At 49.7% G+C, this 16177-nt stretch overlaps 2 protein-coding genes across 2 annotated transcripts in view; one reads left to right on the forward strand and one right to left on the reverse strand.

Annotated features, from left to right (window-relative positions):
* Positions 1–15585, reverse strand: part of Nudc (nuclear distribution C, dynein complex regulator) — a 69312-nt gene extending 53727 nt beyond the window's left edge. Inside the window, exons 1-4 of the mRNA XM_076321897.1 lie at positions 15373–15585; positions 15194–15271; positions 14872–15090; positions 14565–14750 (exon numbers count right to left, since the gene is read on the reverse strand). Of these exons, the coding sequence (XP_076178012.1) occupies positions 14565–14750; positions 14872–15090; positions 15194–15271; positions 15373–15447 (558 nt within the window). The 5' untranslated portion in view covers positions 15448–15585. The remainder of the gene's footprint in view (positions 1–14564; positions 14751–14871; positions 15091–15193; positions 15272–15372) is intronic.
* On the forward strand, positions 597–13970 carry LOC143152136 (uncharacterized). Its single transcript, XM_076321911.1, has 4 exons — positions 597–810; positions 11916–12137; positions 12395–12659; positions 12893–13970. The coding sequence occupies exons 1-4, from the start codon at positions 745–747 to the stop codon at positions 12916–12918; spliced, it is 579 nt and encodes a 192-aa protein (XP_076178026.1). The 5' UTR covers positions 597–744; the 3' UTR covers positions 12919–13970.
* Positions 15586–16177: the final 592 nt, after the last annotated feature.

A 16177-nucleotide genomic window follows, 5' to 3' on the forward strand; every position in this document is an offset into this window, starting at 1 on the left:
TAGGACCGAGGTGCCGTGAGCGAGGGAGCGAGGGAGCGAGGGAGCGAGGGAGCGAGCGCGCGCGCGCTCGCACGTTCGTTCGTTCGTTCATTCGGTCGGTCGGTCGGTCGGTCGGTCGGTCGCTCGTCACCCTGGGTGGGAGATACGAAGGTATAAAACCGATCTGGCCGTGTGCTGGCAGCCAGTCCAAAGGCCAGATGTGCGGCGGCTCTAGTCGCACGCGTGCGAGAGAGACGATCACGACACGGCGTGCGGTACTCCCGCGTACATTGACGCACACGCGCATCGTAGAACCGCCTCTTATGGTTTGCCACGACGATCACCCGGCCCGCCTGTGAATTCGTCAACGATTTTTCATCGCGAGGAAAGAGACAGGGAGACGACCACGGGGGAGAGACGTTCGTCCTGCTCTCGGCTTCCGAAAGGGAGAGAAAGGACAACGAACTCTCTTACCGAGCTCGAGGATCCCGTCGAGCCAGTACTCGGGAATAGTCGAACGAAGCACGCGCAAACGAATCGAGAACGAGCTTTGGAATTCTTCGGGGGGTGATCGAGTGGGTTTCTTGTGGAATACGTGCAGCTCGGAACCACCAGCCGTTTACGGGAGTGGTGGTAACGGAGCAAAGAACGGTGGGGCTCCTAGGTGCGAGTGTAACTCGGAGACCTCGGAGATCGACCTTCGAGAATATCGAAGGGAGTGTTATTGCCTTGGAGTGGTTTCACGAGGGAGGGACACCCCGGAACATGTCGGGAATCCGAATCAACGTGGAAGAGGCCTCCAACGACGGACGCGAGGATCTCGTTCGAGACGTAAGTTCCTGAACAAAGATCGCGATTCGTAGTTGCCGCGCGCGATCGACGAGGATCCTTTCGGAGACACGCGGCCTCTACCTCCCGGTTCGAAACACCGTATTTCTCAGCCACTCTCTGCTTTCTATTCGTCGTTCCTTCCGCCATCGAGGAGCCTCGGTTCCGTAGTCCGACAGATTTAATCGTGATTACAAAACGTTGATGGATTCCTCGGACTTTCACGATCCGTGGAAGCGTTCGCTGCGAACGCTTGTTCAACGGGTAAACGCAAGACGAAAAGTAAAAGGCCGTTGACGACACCATCGATCGAGAAACACCGAACGAACGATACGGACGAGCGATACGATCCAAACGATCGAGTATAGGACAATCGGGAATCCTAACGTTTCTCGACCGATTTACCTTAAAACTTTGTAAAACTTCGGAAAGCCTGTGCAAACGTTTCAGAGATGTTGTCCAACAGGAACCAGACTTTACGGGACTTCGTATTTATCCGCGGTCGAATACCCTTTGCACGATTATTCTCGTAAAACGCGAACAACGTCCCACCGTTAACTACGAACGAACGTCTACAATTTGTGCAACGCAAAAGCCAGGTAACTGTGCGACGACCACCTCGCCACTTAAGAAACGATGGACCACGTTACTCGTGAACATTCGAAGAAAACAACGCGCGAGAGCAACTCCGAATGGACGAATTGTAGCGAACGTTGAACGATCGCGGGGTTTACTACGTTCATGAAAACGTTGATCGAAGCTTTCCACGAACGAAACGCGAAAAGTTGTCGGGACGCGCGACCATACACGGGAAAAGTAACTTGTTTCGCTTGGCCTCCAGCGTGGAGCGTCTAAACTTTAGACACGATTTTCTAACGGGGATTCCCGGTTATTACGTTCGAAAAGAAGGATAGGCTGCCGTGCAGCGGGACGGGTGGGCGTTACGCGATAAGAGTAGACCGTGGCTCTCCTCGAAGAACGATTTTGCGTACCGTAGCTCCGGGTAGAGTCTCGATCTCGAGGAGCTGGTACTCGCCAGTCACCTGTAGGCCATTTCTCACATTCCCGTTTCATAAGTCCTCGACGTCCTATCGTTTACGACCTTAGCCGTGGTGGTTCATCGAGACAGATGCGTAGGAGTCGTGTCCAAGCTGGCTAATAATTTTTAAACGATTCGCAAGCTCGTCGATCGGATTTCGTCGATAAATTTACAACCAGGAACGAGTCGAACGTAAACGATGATTTTACGATATTCAAAGTTCGACGTACAGTGACGTTTCGAATAAATTCGCCAACGAGTAATATCCAAACAAGGACGCGTAAACTTCTCTTTAATTATAACGGGCCGTTGGTATATTTGTTGGCAAAATAAAGAAACATCCGATCGCAAACGACTATTTCTATACATTGTACACAAATTTCATAGATAACTGTGGGGAAGTTCGATGAACGAAGAACCGGTTGACTCTACACGTTTTCTCTGCATTCTTTAAGTCGATTATCCTAAAAACGAAGACTCGCGCGAAAAATCCCTGTTTCACGTTCTTGAGAAAATTGAAATCGAAAAATGAACCGGCATTCTCGGTCGTGATACGACTTTCCGTTCACCCTGTACGTTTAAGGGGGTCCCAAAGCATTTTGTAAATATTAAATTGAAAATAAAAGTTTACATTTTGTATTCATTTTGTCGGGAGACATTGTCACCTTTCAGGGTGTAATCTTTATTTCGGAACGCATCGATCGTTGCACGTCGATCGACATCCGTTCTCGGGGTACGCTCCGCGACGATGCCTCGCAACGCGGACTGCAACCAAAAAGAAGAACGAACGGCCACGATGGTAAAGTCGACTCGGGGCGGTTATCGTGGTCGATCGTTCGCACCGCGATCTTTTCATTCGAAAACGCTGTCTTTCGCGCGAACCTACAATTCCGAACGCTCAAAGATACGTTTCGTCGTCGGGTTTTACGGGCGATCGTAGTAGACGTGCGTGCGTCGCGAGCAACTTTGGGCTCGAAATATCGAGTCGAGTGGAACGGTGCGTATCGTTCGCAGGATTAGTCGTGCACGATGCAATTCCGACTAGGAGAATGGGAGGAAAATAGTGGGAAAGCGGTTAGAAATTTTTTAACGTCGAACAAAATGTTCGAAGGATTTGTTCGCCGCGCGTACCATCGTTCGTGACGGGGAAAAAAACACCACCGAGGTGTTCCGGAACACCTGTTACACCTCGAAAGGAGATTCCTTCGAGAAAGAGCGTCGACGATTCCGCCTAGAAACTACAAATTTAACACGCTGTTTCATCGGATGTAACTGCTTCGTAATTGTGGCAACATTGTTCGATAACTGACCGGTATCGATAGCCTTCGCATACCAACGAAAACATTAAAATAATCGAAGGCACACATATTTCTCCGACGTTGAATTTCAATTCCGCTAACCGTCTTTTATCGCACAAATACGATTAATGGAATTTTTTGCATCACGGAACGAGAATAGGTTGCGTCACTGTCCTCGCGAGAAAGTATAGCGAACGAACAGGATGTCGAATTCGTGGCCCTGAAAGATTAGAGTCCTAATTAATCAGTGTGCGAAAACAATTTTCAGTCGTTGACCTTAAGAAGAGAACCCGCGACTCGTCGAGACGCGGATCCGAAGATTTCACTTTCCACCTTGATAGCCTCGTACGGCACACGCTCGTTTATCTCCTCCGCGAAGAGTCGTTCGTCGACCATATGGCGGGTGGTTACGCGGAACTTGGGAAACCACGGGAAACACGAATCTACGAATGTAATACATTAACGAGTAAAAGTTAAAGAAAACGTTGCGCGAATTACAGACCGCGATCGCTCGATTATTTCTATCGAAGTCCGATTGTCGCGTACACGACGAAACGTGTAATTTAGTTTCTTTTCCTTTAAGGTCGAATCGCAGAAATCCATTTTGTTGCGTAGAATGTTTTCTCCTGTTGCGTGTAAATATTTCTAACGAAAAAAAAACCTTAAAGATCGGAAATCGGTCGATTTATGTAACGCTTGCGCGTGTACGGGGCGTTATCTCGACGATAAATGTGTCCGAAAACTGGACACCACGGGTGGAAACCACCGTAGCTTCTGAAAAGCACGCCGACACTCCCGTTTCTCGTCGAAATTACCATGGAAAATCGGAAACGAGTTTTTCGTTACAATTTGTCAAGCGAAATTAATAAATTTCCTTCCAACGGAGCTGACGTACAGTATACCCGAGTAAAAAAATTATAATATTAAATGTCACCGACGGAAAGCAATTACCTAAAATGGACGTATTCGTTCGAAAAATGAATTCACTGTTCTTAAACGTACCCCCGAATTTATACGGTAAATATTCCGTAACGTTATTTACAACGAAAGATGACTGTTCACAAATTTCGGAAACTAATTCCGTTAGGTGTGTCGCTTCCACGTTCGCAGGTAATGGCCGAAACTGACGACCAACCGATGATGACATCGAAACGCTAACCCAGACCAGTCGACGTTCTAATTATGTAATTCACTCTTACACCTCTTACGGGTTTATTAAGGAAACATTTCGTTAGGTTACGTGATAGAAAACGATGTGTGTCAAACTTTCGTTCCGTATTCCAAAGCACGTATCTACCTCTACTGTGACATTTTTCCAACAAACTCCGGCCCTCCGCTATTAACCTACGAATCGATCCTCGGACTCGATACAACGTCGAGTACAACAATGTCGGTAGGCAACTACCGTACTTCGCTCTGCTTCGAAAAATGAGAGAATCGCTTGTTCCAGTTCGCGTCGTAAGGCCCGCGGAGAGAAACTTTGCAGCGTACGATCGACGCTTCGTTAGATAAAATATCTTCCGACGGGAAAAAGAGAGAAACGAAAACGAAGCACAGGCTTTTAGAGGGGACGCGCAAGGCAAACGGTATTGTATAACTGGAAGTTTGAGCCTCTGGCACGCGAGTCGGGACGTAATCCGTGCGCGATGTCGTAATTTCCCAACCGGCGCCCTGGCGGACTCTATATTTACGTTGTAAATGCAAATCGACCAGAGGCGGCGATTTCCAAACGACCTAGAGAAGGTCCGAGCGGCGATCGTTCGTCGACAGGTTCCTCCGGATTCGGTGGAACGCGATCGTGACATTTCGCGTTACCGACACGGACGACGCTTCAACACGGATAACGTACTTTATCGTCCGGGGTTCGAAAATCAATGTATTCTCGGCTCCGTTATTTACAGGTTCGGCGGGTTCGTTGATTTCGTCTCACGGCGCGCAGAGTTTTCGCGGTAGAAAAACGTCGACTCGAGCGCGATCGATCCGAGTCGAAGGTCGATCGAGGATTCGATCCGCACGAGCGATGCCGGAGGCTAGAGGAACGATAAACGGACGTCGTTCGCGGTTGAAACGTCGTTCGTGAAACACCTTCTTTCATCGAATTACTCGAACCGATTACATTTACGCGGATCGTGCCGTTGACGTAACGTCGACGCGTAACTCCGAAGACTAACGGAGCTGGAATTCAGTTGTACGCGGAATCGGAGGTCAAACGTTTGCTCGAAGCAACGATTCAACGACGCACGAGAAATACCCCGCGAGATGTTCTCGTCGAGACTCGATTTCCTATCGAACCGAATCCTGCTGCTCTCTGTTTTCCATTTTAAATAACGGACACCTTTGCGCTACGTTTACGTAACATCGAATCGATAAGTAGCGAGATCAACGAAAGCGCGTGCAGGGAAAGCTGAAACCTTTGAAATTATCCGAATTGTGAAACGATCCGAAAAGAATCGCGCGCGTCCAATCCGTTTACGCGTTTTAGTATTCGTATCCGGGCGAATTTCCAACGATTCTGGTTAATGGTATCGACGACGATTTAGGTGGAACGGTGATCGCGAAGTAATTTTCTCGAGAGGTATTCGCGATATTCAGGACGCACGGACCGTGTTACGGTGATCGCTTTGAAACGTCTCAACGATTCCGGATGCAATTAGCGTTTACATCGTCTATACATCGATCTTCGTAACTTCCGCGGCGGCATTGCGCGATAACGAAGGTCCTTTCGGTAGTCCGTTCCTCGTTTTCTTTTTCCCGGGGACGCGACGGCCGAGGGCGATTCGCAAACGAAGACGCGTGAAAAACGTAACGCAAATTGGTCCCCGTCTATCGAAATGTCCTTCTCGCCTTCCTTCTTCCCATGCGTGTCGTCGAGGTCGGTCCGATTGCCAATCGTGTACTAGATACCAGCTCAATTTACGAGAAAAAAGGCCGTCGAAACGGCGGCTAAAGGTTGCGCTTTCGATGAAATCGAAACGAGATATGCACGCCGAGTCCTTATCGGTAATCATCCGTCGTTATCGGGAACGCTTCTGTATTCTCGTTAAGGCTCTCGCGGGAAATACAGCCGACGATCGATTCAACGTTTTTCTCAAGGTGAATCGACGCATCGATAAATTTGATCGTCGATCGAACACGCGGTGGTAATTGCCTTCTCCGGATTCTCCGTTTCATCGCGAGAAAGACAGATTTTCGCGCACGAGCTCTTGGCAAACACTTCGCTTGACTTACACGGTTAACGTGCAATCGGTAGAACGAAAGTTATCGATGTTGTTTACACGGAGAGAAGAATCTTCGAGAGTCCGTTAAAATAAAGACAGAAGACGAGGAAGAAAGCCGTTTCCTGAATCGTCTCGCTAGCGCGTGTAGACGGTCGTCGTTCGTCGTTCGTACACGAACTCGTTCCTGTGTCCGTTCGAGAGTTTTCACCGGTCTCTCTTTCGGTCGTAACTCACAGAACGAACGCTCTTATCTCGCGCCAGTGTTGCACGAGCAGCGACGAAGAGCTCTCGAAACCGAAACACCGCACAGCTACGTACGATACTATATACCGTGTTCGACTTCCACATCGCGCGAATAAAGGAAACGCCGATGCCCGGCGCAACCTTATTTGCAAATCTATAGAGACTATTGCGACACCCGACCAACGGCATAACGGGCTTCGCTTTCTTTTACAAAATCTATTAGAAAGACCGGGACGATTAGCGTGTCAAAATATACGGCGAGATTCTACGAGAGAAAAGGGCAATTGTACTCTCTATTATCGTATATTGCGTATATTCTACGATAGAACGTTTAAATAATACTTGGTCAACGTTCGAACGATATTTATGGAAATTTACGACGAATCGTTGCTCCGGAATTATACCGAGAAGAAAAGGGAAAAATGTGGAAAAAAGATTTGTCGGCGATACAACTCGTCCGAAATACCCTTTACGTTTAAAACGAATTCGAGAGTTACAAAGCGACAGTTCCGCCGGTGGCGGATTCGTTGTATTCCGTAACCTCGAGATAACGAGACGTTGGACACGATTCGGTAACTCGTCTCACCGGAGGACAACTCGATAAGAGGCTAAAAGCTCCTCTCGTCGAATCCTCGAATCGTTTCGTAATCGTTACGGTAACGCGTCCGCGTTCCGTCTAGTTCGTGGCAAACGTAAAGCCGTTTCAAGGACCCGCCGGCAAAGTGTCGATTATAAACGATGCTCGGTGATCTCGATCGGGCACGATGATCCGCCGGGAGATCGTAATCGAGCGACTTGGGTATTTTTCGCTCGCCGCATCCCCCCCATGGTAAACACCGTGCCGCGCAATCGTCGATGTAACGAGCCTGCCGCGTTGCAAAATATGTAGACGATCGCGGCAAAGGGGTCTTAGATTTATGTTTTCTGTGAGGCAACGTGTACCGTGGCGAGACCGGCGCGAAAACGGGGTAACGCGCGAAGATGCCGCGCCGGCGACTAACATAAGAACGAAAGTGTGTCGAAACTAGTACTTTATCGAAATTATTACCTCTCCGCGATCTTTACCAGTGGAAAATGATAGGTTGTCTCGTCGGATTCGTAAAATCGTTTTCGATGATACGTCGAGGGACGTTGTTTCTTGTTTTTTAATATTTCCCCGCAAGAAAGAATCGCGATAAAAAGACCGGTCCGGTTCGAACGCGCGTTGTCGACTGCGTCGAGCGCGATTTTAATTGCGTTCACCTTAACGAGCTCCGGCGGTGTAACGACTCTTTGATTGTTACTTGACACCGACGTAACGAAGGCGTTACATTATACCGGTCTACCGAGAAACGTAATGTTCATTGTTATTAAAGTCATCCTTGTACGATACCTAGGGAGACGATAAGCGTTGCCTATAGATAGGAACTACGATCTTTCTCGGCCGCGAGAAACGTTGAGGTAAACTATTATGTTAGAACGGAATGGATCTGCGTATCTTCGTAATTTTCCGGTCGCGGAAAAAGGATCCCAGAATTTTCAGGGTTGGGATTCGACCTCGCTTCGTTGCGCATTGTTCTCGTATTTGCAACACCGAACTCGACGGTCTCGGTTTTACGGACGATATCTAGGACGGTTGCTCGACACGTGGTCGGTAGGTATTTTTGAATTTTAGGTTCGGGAACGATACATCGATCGAAGCCGAATCGTTGAGCAGCGAATAAGCTGTAAACCGTGGAACAAAAAATTTAGATCGACGGTGCGGCTGACGACTTGCGCAATGAAATCGCGAAGGTTCGATAGGGGCTTCGCCGAGATAACGATACCATCGTCGAGCTCGAAGCGTTGAAACGGTCGAGATACACTGTCCGGAATTTGTATTCGCAGAGGGTGAACGCGCCACAACCGTAGGGAAAATCCGGTTTGTCCGATCGTAGGTGTCCTCTGCGATAAAAGAAGCTCGTTCTATCCGATAGCATGCTCCGTACGAGGCTTCGATCGGGACCGAAACGACTCGATGCGGTCATCGAGTTGTATTCCACCGAACGTCCTCGTCGATATCGAACCGCTGTCGTTGACCGCGAACGAAACTCAAAATCCCAAATAACGCGCAAACGAGATCGACTACACGCTACGTTCGAGTAAAATTTCACCGATCGGAAATCTCTCGTATTCCAATTGCACAGTTGTCTCTTGCGCGATTAACCTACCGTAACGACGGATCGATGTCTACCGACCGAAGATGGGGACAAATTTTCACAAACAACATTCCTACGTCTCGAGTTTCGTCGTAATTCGCGCAAACGAAAACGATCAGCCTCAAGATGCACAAGGTTAAACCACGGAAATCTGTTATCGCTACCTCGTAACATATATCTTTTTATGATTGTACGTTCACGCATCCGCAATACGATACTCATTAGACGAGTATTACGTAATCGGTATCGCCCCGAAGTATCGGTAACGAGAAAAGGTAGCTCGAGGTGTCTGCCGACGCGACAACGTTTACTCAATGATCCTCGATCGTTCGGGGTAACGCGACCGACTCGCGAATCGATCGCGAGTTTCGAGTTGGCGGAAAAAAATGTCGGAGAAGAAAACTTGGATGGAGCATCGGAAGGGGCGATCGCTCGATCCGCCCGATCCGCTCGATCCGCTCGATCCGCTCGATCCGCTCGATCCGCTCGATCCGCTCTCGAATTCAGCGAACGTCGGTGAATATTTTGAAAAATTTAAAGAGAAAAAGGTAAAGAGCAAGAGGAGAGAAAGCTCGACGGACTAACGCGTTCGAGGTTGGTTTTTCGCAATCGCGTTGATCGATCCGTACCGTTCGATTTGACCCGCGAACGAAAAGAGGAAGACGATCGATGTCAGAATTGTTCGAATATGCCGTGCACGGGCAAGAGAAACAAACGCGAGGGAAAAAAATCAGAGTTTCAGAGTGTCGCGTTACGCGGGGCCAGCACAGGTGCGGCGCTTCGAGGCTGACCAGTGTATCGAATTCCACAAAAATTCTTAACGACGCCTCTCTTTCAGCGTCGCCCGAACCGTTCTCTCTTTCTCGGTGCCGTTCGAGTCTGCGTTCTCCTTCTTCCTCCGGTTTGCCGTTCCTTCTGTGTCGGCAAAAATTTCGAGATATACCGGCTTGGCAACGAATACCTGTCACCGGCGACACCGTGCGCTGTCAGGTATCGAGATTCAGTTATGAAACTTCGATTCGTTGCTGCCATTCTCTTCCATTGTCTAGGATCTATTGCGCCATATAGGGGTCGCCGACGGTTTTTAGTCCTCTTCGATGTAATTTCATCGATCCCGGGATGCGATCGACACTCGTCCGCGCATCGACTATCGCCGATCCGTTAATTTTTCGGTCACCAAACACGGACACAATTTTCGTCACATCGAATCCTTAGGAACGCTAGCCGAGCCCTCGACGTCGACCTTTGTTCACCCGACTCTGTAGCTTTCGCGCAAGGACGTCGACGAGAGCAGACTCGCGCGTTCTTATTTCCATCGTACTTCGCGCGTTCGCGCGGTCAAAAACGCTAAAAATCCGCTTACGCGTCTGTACGTACGAAACATTTTTTCTTCTCTTGTGCATCGCGACCGATATTCTTCTCGTTGCGATAGTTCCGATCGCGAAAACTAATCGCGTTGTCAACGATTCTTCGATTCGTTATCCCGTAAACGTCGGAAAATCATTTCCACGAGATTAAATATCGACGAAAAGATAATTTTCTCTAAGCCTTGGACAACCAGAATCGCAGAATCGCGTTTCCATTGTGGAAGAACTTTCCTCTCGTAAGGTTGAAACCGTCGACGAGATCGCGACTCGATCCAGACGCTTCGCGGGCTGGGTTGCGGACGTTTCGCGTAGTCCCGGAAGATCTCGATCTCGAGCGATCGACAAAAATGCGGCGCAAGGCTGCTTCCACGTTAGTTTCTGTATCGGCCACGCCCGACAGGACGCATAAATCGTGCCGGGGGTCTCGAGCGGCGTTCCATTAGAGCAGTTACCTTCGATCTGGAGCATAGTGCCGCTGAAAAACCGAGCGCGGAGACGAAAAAAAAGGCAGAAACCTCGGACCTTGGGCGGCGGCCAGCGGCCAGCGGCCAGCGGCCAGCGGCGAAGGTAGGCCACCGCGGTGCGAAACGCGACTGATTTACGTGCGAAAATGGCCAATTAACTGGCGTAATCGACGTGTACGCGCGTGTACGTACCAGGCCCGTGGACCTCCACGGTGTCAAAGTCGCGGAAATGCTCGCGGTTCGGCGCTGACCCTGAAAATATTCGCGGCCGTGCACCTTGGGACCATGCTTCACGAAGCGAGGAAACGACGACGACGAAACGCGACGCAAAAAATAACGTGGAACGTTTACCGGCGGACCCGCGGAATTCGAGAGTACCGCCGTTGTGCAACGATCAAACCGGAATGTCGAGACCCGGGCTCCCGTGGCCCCGGCTGGACGCCGAAATTCTTTCTTCGGAGAGAGGTGGGAGCGATCTCGAGAACTCGTTTTCCTCTACGTTGGGCTTCTGCTCGATCGCGACGCGCAACGTTCCGCTCTAGAGAACCGACGATAGATCCCACCGTTGCAAGCGTTTCGATGCAAGCGCAAACGAGACGCGCCTCCTCCCCACACGCTCGCTCTCTCTCTCTCTCTCTCTCTCTCTCTCTCTCTCTCTCTCTCTCTCTCTCTCTCTCTCTCTCTCCTTGGAAACTCGAGAAGAGAACAGACCGGGCGTAATTTCGTTCGGTGCACCGTTCCTACCGGTCTTTCGAGGCGACGAAACACACCACGGTACGACTACCCGCAGATGGAACCGCGTTGAAACAATGGGACGCTCGGACACTCTTTCGAGAACGCTGCGTCCGGTGTGCACGGTTCGTTTATCACGGATACGTGTAGAAAGAAACGAGCGAACGCAACGATCTCGCGCGCGTTGTCGGTTATCGGGAAAACGAACGCGAGAAACCTCCGATATCGAGCTCGGATAACTAATCGACATCGGGGCTCGATTCGCGCAACGGCCGGGGAAAGATGTCAGGGAACTCTCTCGATCGGATGGAGAGGGTGGTGTTCGGTTGCACTTAAAATACACCGTTTTAAGTGGCCACTTAATCCGCTCATTGGTCAATCCGACCGCAGTCGTGCTCGTCGAACAGATGAAACAGAGATACCGTAACTGCGCGTAGAGTAATGTTCACCGGCGACGGATAAACGACACGCGGTCGCAGGTGGAGGACATGCGGGCGAGGGAGAAGTGTAATCGGCGCGACATTATCGCTTATGCGATCGAAGCTTCACGTCGATTTACGTTGGTTTCAGATCGAGGGGACGCCGGCTACGACGGCAGGCTCGGCTACGACGGCGGGCTCGGGTACGACGACGGCGGTAGCGGGTAGCCCGCTTTCCTGGCACATCCCAAGGCCGTCCTTGGTCGGACGAAGCGAGAGGGACAGCGAAAACGATAGCTGGGCTCATCGTTTGCACCCGAACTCTCCTTCGCGAGGATCCACGTCGTCGCAAGGCTCTACCGCCAGTACACACGTAAGCGACTCGCGTCAAATTACAAGCCGCGGATAGCAGAACATTTTGCATTTCTGGAACGCGCGTCCACGGAAAGCAAACTTTCGATAGAAACCTATACGACCGATCTCGATCGATCTCTTCTATTTACAACCACCCACGTAATCCCCAGTACGAACGAAAGAGACTCGGTGTCGTAGAAATAAACGAACAATTGGCACGATTTCGCGTAAAAGTTCGATGGCTGATCGACGAACCGTCGCGCTCCTGTGTTCCAGAGTGCCGCCTCGGGCACGTTACTATTGACAGCCGCGAATCTCGCCAATCTCGCGGCTATTCATCCGCCCACGGTAACGACGCTCAAACAGATGGATACCGCCTCGGTGGCGAGCAGCACCCACTTCACCGTCGTGAACGGTCTAGGCAGACCCACGACCGTTTACAGGAAGTCGTGCTGCGCGAGGAACCAGCTCACCGTCCTCGTCTGCACGATGAGCTTCCTATTCATGGTCGGCCTGCTTCTCGGCATCCTTTACATGGAAAGTGAGTATCGTCGTCGCGCGATCGAAGAGCTTGTTTCCAAGACTCGGCAGGATGGATCGCGAGCCCCTACGCGGCCGCGCTTTTTCGACGAAGCCTGCCTCCTACAATTTTACCCGTACCAATTTTCGGAAGCGCTGCGCGTTTCGGAACGAGCTCCTCGATTCGTTGTCGATACCGACGCCTCGAAACTCCCCTCGAGATCTAGCCCGCGCGTCGTTTACTTTTGATTTCAGTGAGAATTCGCGACAAGTACCACTAAGGCCGAAGCACACGGGAGTCAACGGTCGAACGACCGTGGACGATCGCCCGAACGTTCACAGAGCCGACGAACGGGACGGAACACCCACGAGCTTACAGACCAGCTATACGAAGAAACAAAATAGTTTCCTCGAAGACGCCAACGAACCGACGACCGAACCGAACCGAACCGAACCGAACCGAACCGAACCTTCTCGATCACCGTCTTATTCGTATTTACAATGTACACGTATATTACGAAACACTCGAAGCGTCGAGGTACCTCGATCGGACGATCTCGATCGGAGATACAGTTTCAAAGGCTGTACGACGCACCGTGTACGACGCGCGATACGCGATACGCGAAAATTCGGTAATTACATTCGTCCGACGAACTTGGTTCCAGCGAGCACGGACTCGTTCGGGGCGCTCGAGTATTCCACGCGAGGACCGACACGAGTCCTCCTCTTTCGACGAGTATTATAGAACCTTTCCTTCCGCGTGTTTCTTTTTCTTTTCTCAACGCGAAAGACGACGACGACGACGACGACGACGACGACGACGACGACGACGACGACGACGACGACGACGACGACGACGACGACCGCAACGACGATGCAACGAATAACTCGTTACTTCCGTTCGAGTCGATTTTTCGAGTTCTCGGCCGATCCCGGGATCGTGGATCGAGTCGATCGCAACTCCGACCGATGAGAAGCAACAACGATGCTATTGTTCGCGATACGATTGCGTTAGAAAATAGCGGTATCGTCGTCCAGCGAAATTTTCCGACTCGCACGAGTACTTCTTCGACCAACGTTGACGGATATTTCGAAGCAATCGACGAAACAGGAATAAGCTAAGCGGAAGTTACTTTAGAGGTTGTTATTTAATTGTTACTAACAAAAACGGCTGAATCGAATCTGGATTCCGTCGGGGTGTCGTTTCAGGAAATGTACGGCAAAGCGATGTAGAGCGATCGCGTCGATCGCTCGCTTTTTGCAACTGTGATATTACTTGCGTATTAATTAATCGTCGATTCAACAAGAAACTGTCAAACCACGAGGTAAACGATACGATTGTTTTATTTCACCTCTCCTCTGCCCGCCGAAGACACATACGGATACTTAACGGTCGAAGAACCTTTCCATCGAAGAATCCGGTAACCAGCATCGTTCTCGAGCAGAGACGTATTCGGTAAGGAATGTTTCATCCACCGCGATGTTACTTGGGTGCTGATCAAGGATCTATGGAAGATCCTTGACGACTTTGCCGTTTCAAATAATAGGAAGCATCGTTCGTAGAAGTTGTACGGCTTCGAGGGACAAAATCGAGTATCTCGCGATAAAACGACAAACGTGTACACCTTGATACTTCTCGGCCGTACAATTGCCGTAAACGACGCTTCGTTCTATCATAAAAAATGGCAAACATAATATTTACAACGACCGTAATATTTATCGCCGAATTCTCAACGAATCGAAAATACTTCTCTTCGCGAGCATAAAATTACCAGACGTTCGCACATAACGCGAAGCGAAGCAAACTCGGCTCCGCGCTCAACGCGTTGAGAAAGTATTGAATACATTTGCGAATACGGATGCTTCGATCGGTTCGAAAACAAAAAATCCAAAATTTGATCGTACGCGCCGCGTTAAAAGTACTCACCTCCAAATCTTGAAGCGTCTGAGTCCATCTGTAGTTTGGCAAATCCGCACCGTTTCCACTGTTGGGCCTCAGTTTGTTTTTTTCTTTCTCGTCTTCTTCTTCGTCCTCCACGTTCTCCTCCTTTTTGACGCTGTCGGCATTGTCGCCACTGGGTCCGGGCATTGCCGGCGTTTCTTTCACCGTTTTCTTAAATTTTCAAACGACAGACTCGATTGAAAGATCCGTTACTTCGCTACGTACGTCGAATCGAATCTTCGACGCTACAGAGATAACCTCCGAACGAGATACGCGTACTACGTATACGTACTTTATTGTCGATCTCCTCTTGCAATTTGGTAGCCTCTTCGTCGGTCAGTTCGACGATTTTAGACTCGGAATTTATCTTCTCCGCTTCAGCTTGTTCCTCTTTTTTCTTCTTTTCGAGCTTTTCTTTGCGGCGCCTTTCTTGTTCGGCGCGCTCCGCTTTCTCGGTCGCGGCTTTAGCTAGGGCAGTAGCTTCGTGTTTTTTAAACGTACCAGTGACAAGCTGAAATCCAGTAGAAACGCAATAATCTTAATTACAATGCTCAGTTCTAATAACAAAGCCATCGATGGAACACTCTCGACTGCGACGCACAAAGAAGAATTACCTTTTCCGCGGCTCCCTTGCCTCCTCCGGTGTAGAAATCCGTTTTTCTCGCCAGAAAACTGAAGATCGTATCGAGGAGCTGAAAAAGAACAATTTAGCGACCAGTCTCCGATTTATTTTGATAAAATGCTAGCCGTACAGGTACAACATAACCTAAACCGGCGTGGAAGTAACACTCACCTCTTGTACACCGCCCTCGTGTTGCTGAGTCATAGCGAGCAGTATTCCATCGAATTTTTCCTCGTTTTTCGACATTTTTTCCCAGTCAGGAGTACGCAAAACTAACCAACTATCGTATTTAATATAACGCACGTTGAACGTTCCGTACTGACGTTAAAAATCAGGGCACTTTGTTGCTGCGCTACGTTTCCGCTAGAAACTTCTTGAATTATCGACCAAACACGCTTGCCAAAGGTGTACGTGGCGCCCTCCGACGAATCGAGCCCGCATCGTCCCGAACGTTCCGGTATAATCTCTCGTAGATCGTTCCGCAATATTTTCAGAAAAGTAACGTTCCTTCGTAAAAAATGTCTCTTCCAGGATCGAGATCGTTCGAAACGAAGGAACTGGGCCAATATCGATGTTATCCGAATAAATCGCGTTCCCAAGGTACGATCCGAGCTACACGGAACGATAGAACTTTGCGATCGTACGGTCGAAGGTTGCCACGCTCGTCGAACGATACGATAAAAGAGATATCGGTTGCGAAACACTCTGGTCACTTACCGTAGAAACCTTCGTTCCGATTTCCTCCAGAGGAAACGATAACTTGTTATTTCAGCGCCAAAAACGTAACGGGAACGAAATTATTAACCGTTCCGGTAAGAAAATCGATGCGAGGCGAAGGCTGTAAAAAAGTAGGGTGCAAACGCGATGCCTATATGTAATTCATTAGCGAAAGCAGTGAATCGTCTCGGTGTTGTCGGATGCACTTTGGCACGCTTCGAGACTGTTCTCTTAGGCCGGGGTGCCTCTTTAAGCGCGA

This window comes from Ptiloglossa arizonensis, chromosome 1, assembly GCF_051014685.1.
Source record: "Ptiloglossa arizonensis isolate GNS036 chromosome 1, iyPtiAriz1_principal, whole genome shotgun sequence".
Classification (NCBI taxonomy): Eukaryota; Metazoa; Arthropoda; class Insecta; order Hymenoptera; family Colletidae; genus Ptiloglossa; species Ptiloglossa arizonensis.

Bases quoted from the DNA above. Each gene is read 5' to 3' on its own strand.
- LOC143152136 (XM_076321911.1), top strand. From the start codon at position 745: ATGTCGGGAATCCGAATCAACGTGGAAGAGGCCTCCAACGACGGACGC. The intron at 12,138-12,394 runs GTAAGCGACTCG...CCTGTGTTCCAG, and splicing joins GCTCTACCGCCAGTACACAC to AGTGCCGCCTCGGGCACGTT. The intron at 12,660-12,892 runs GTGAGTATCGTC...TTTTGATTTCAG, and splicing joins CGGCATCCTTTACATGGAAA to TGAGAATTCGCGACAAGTAC.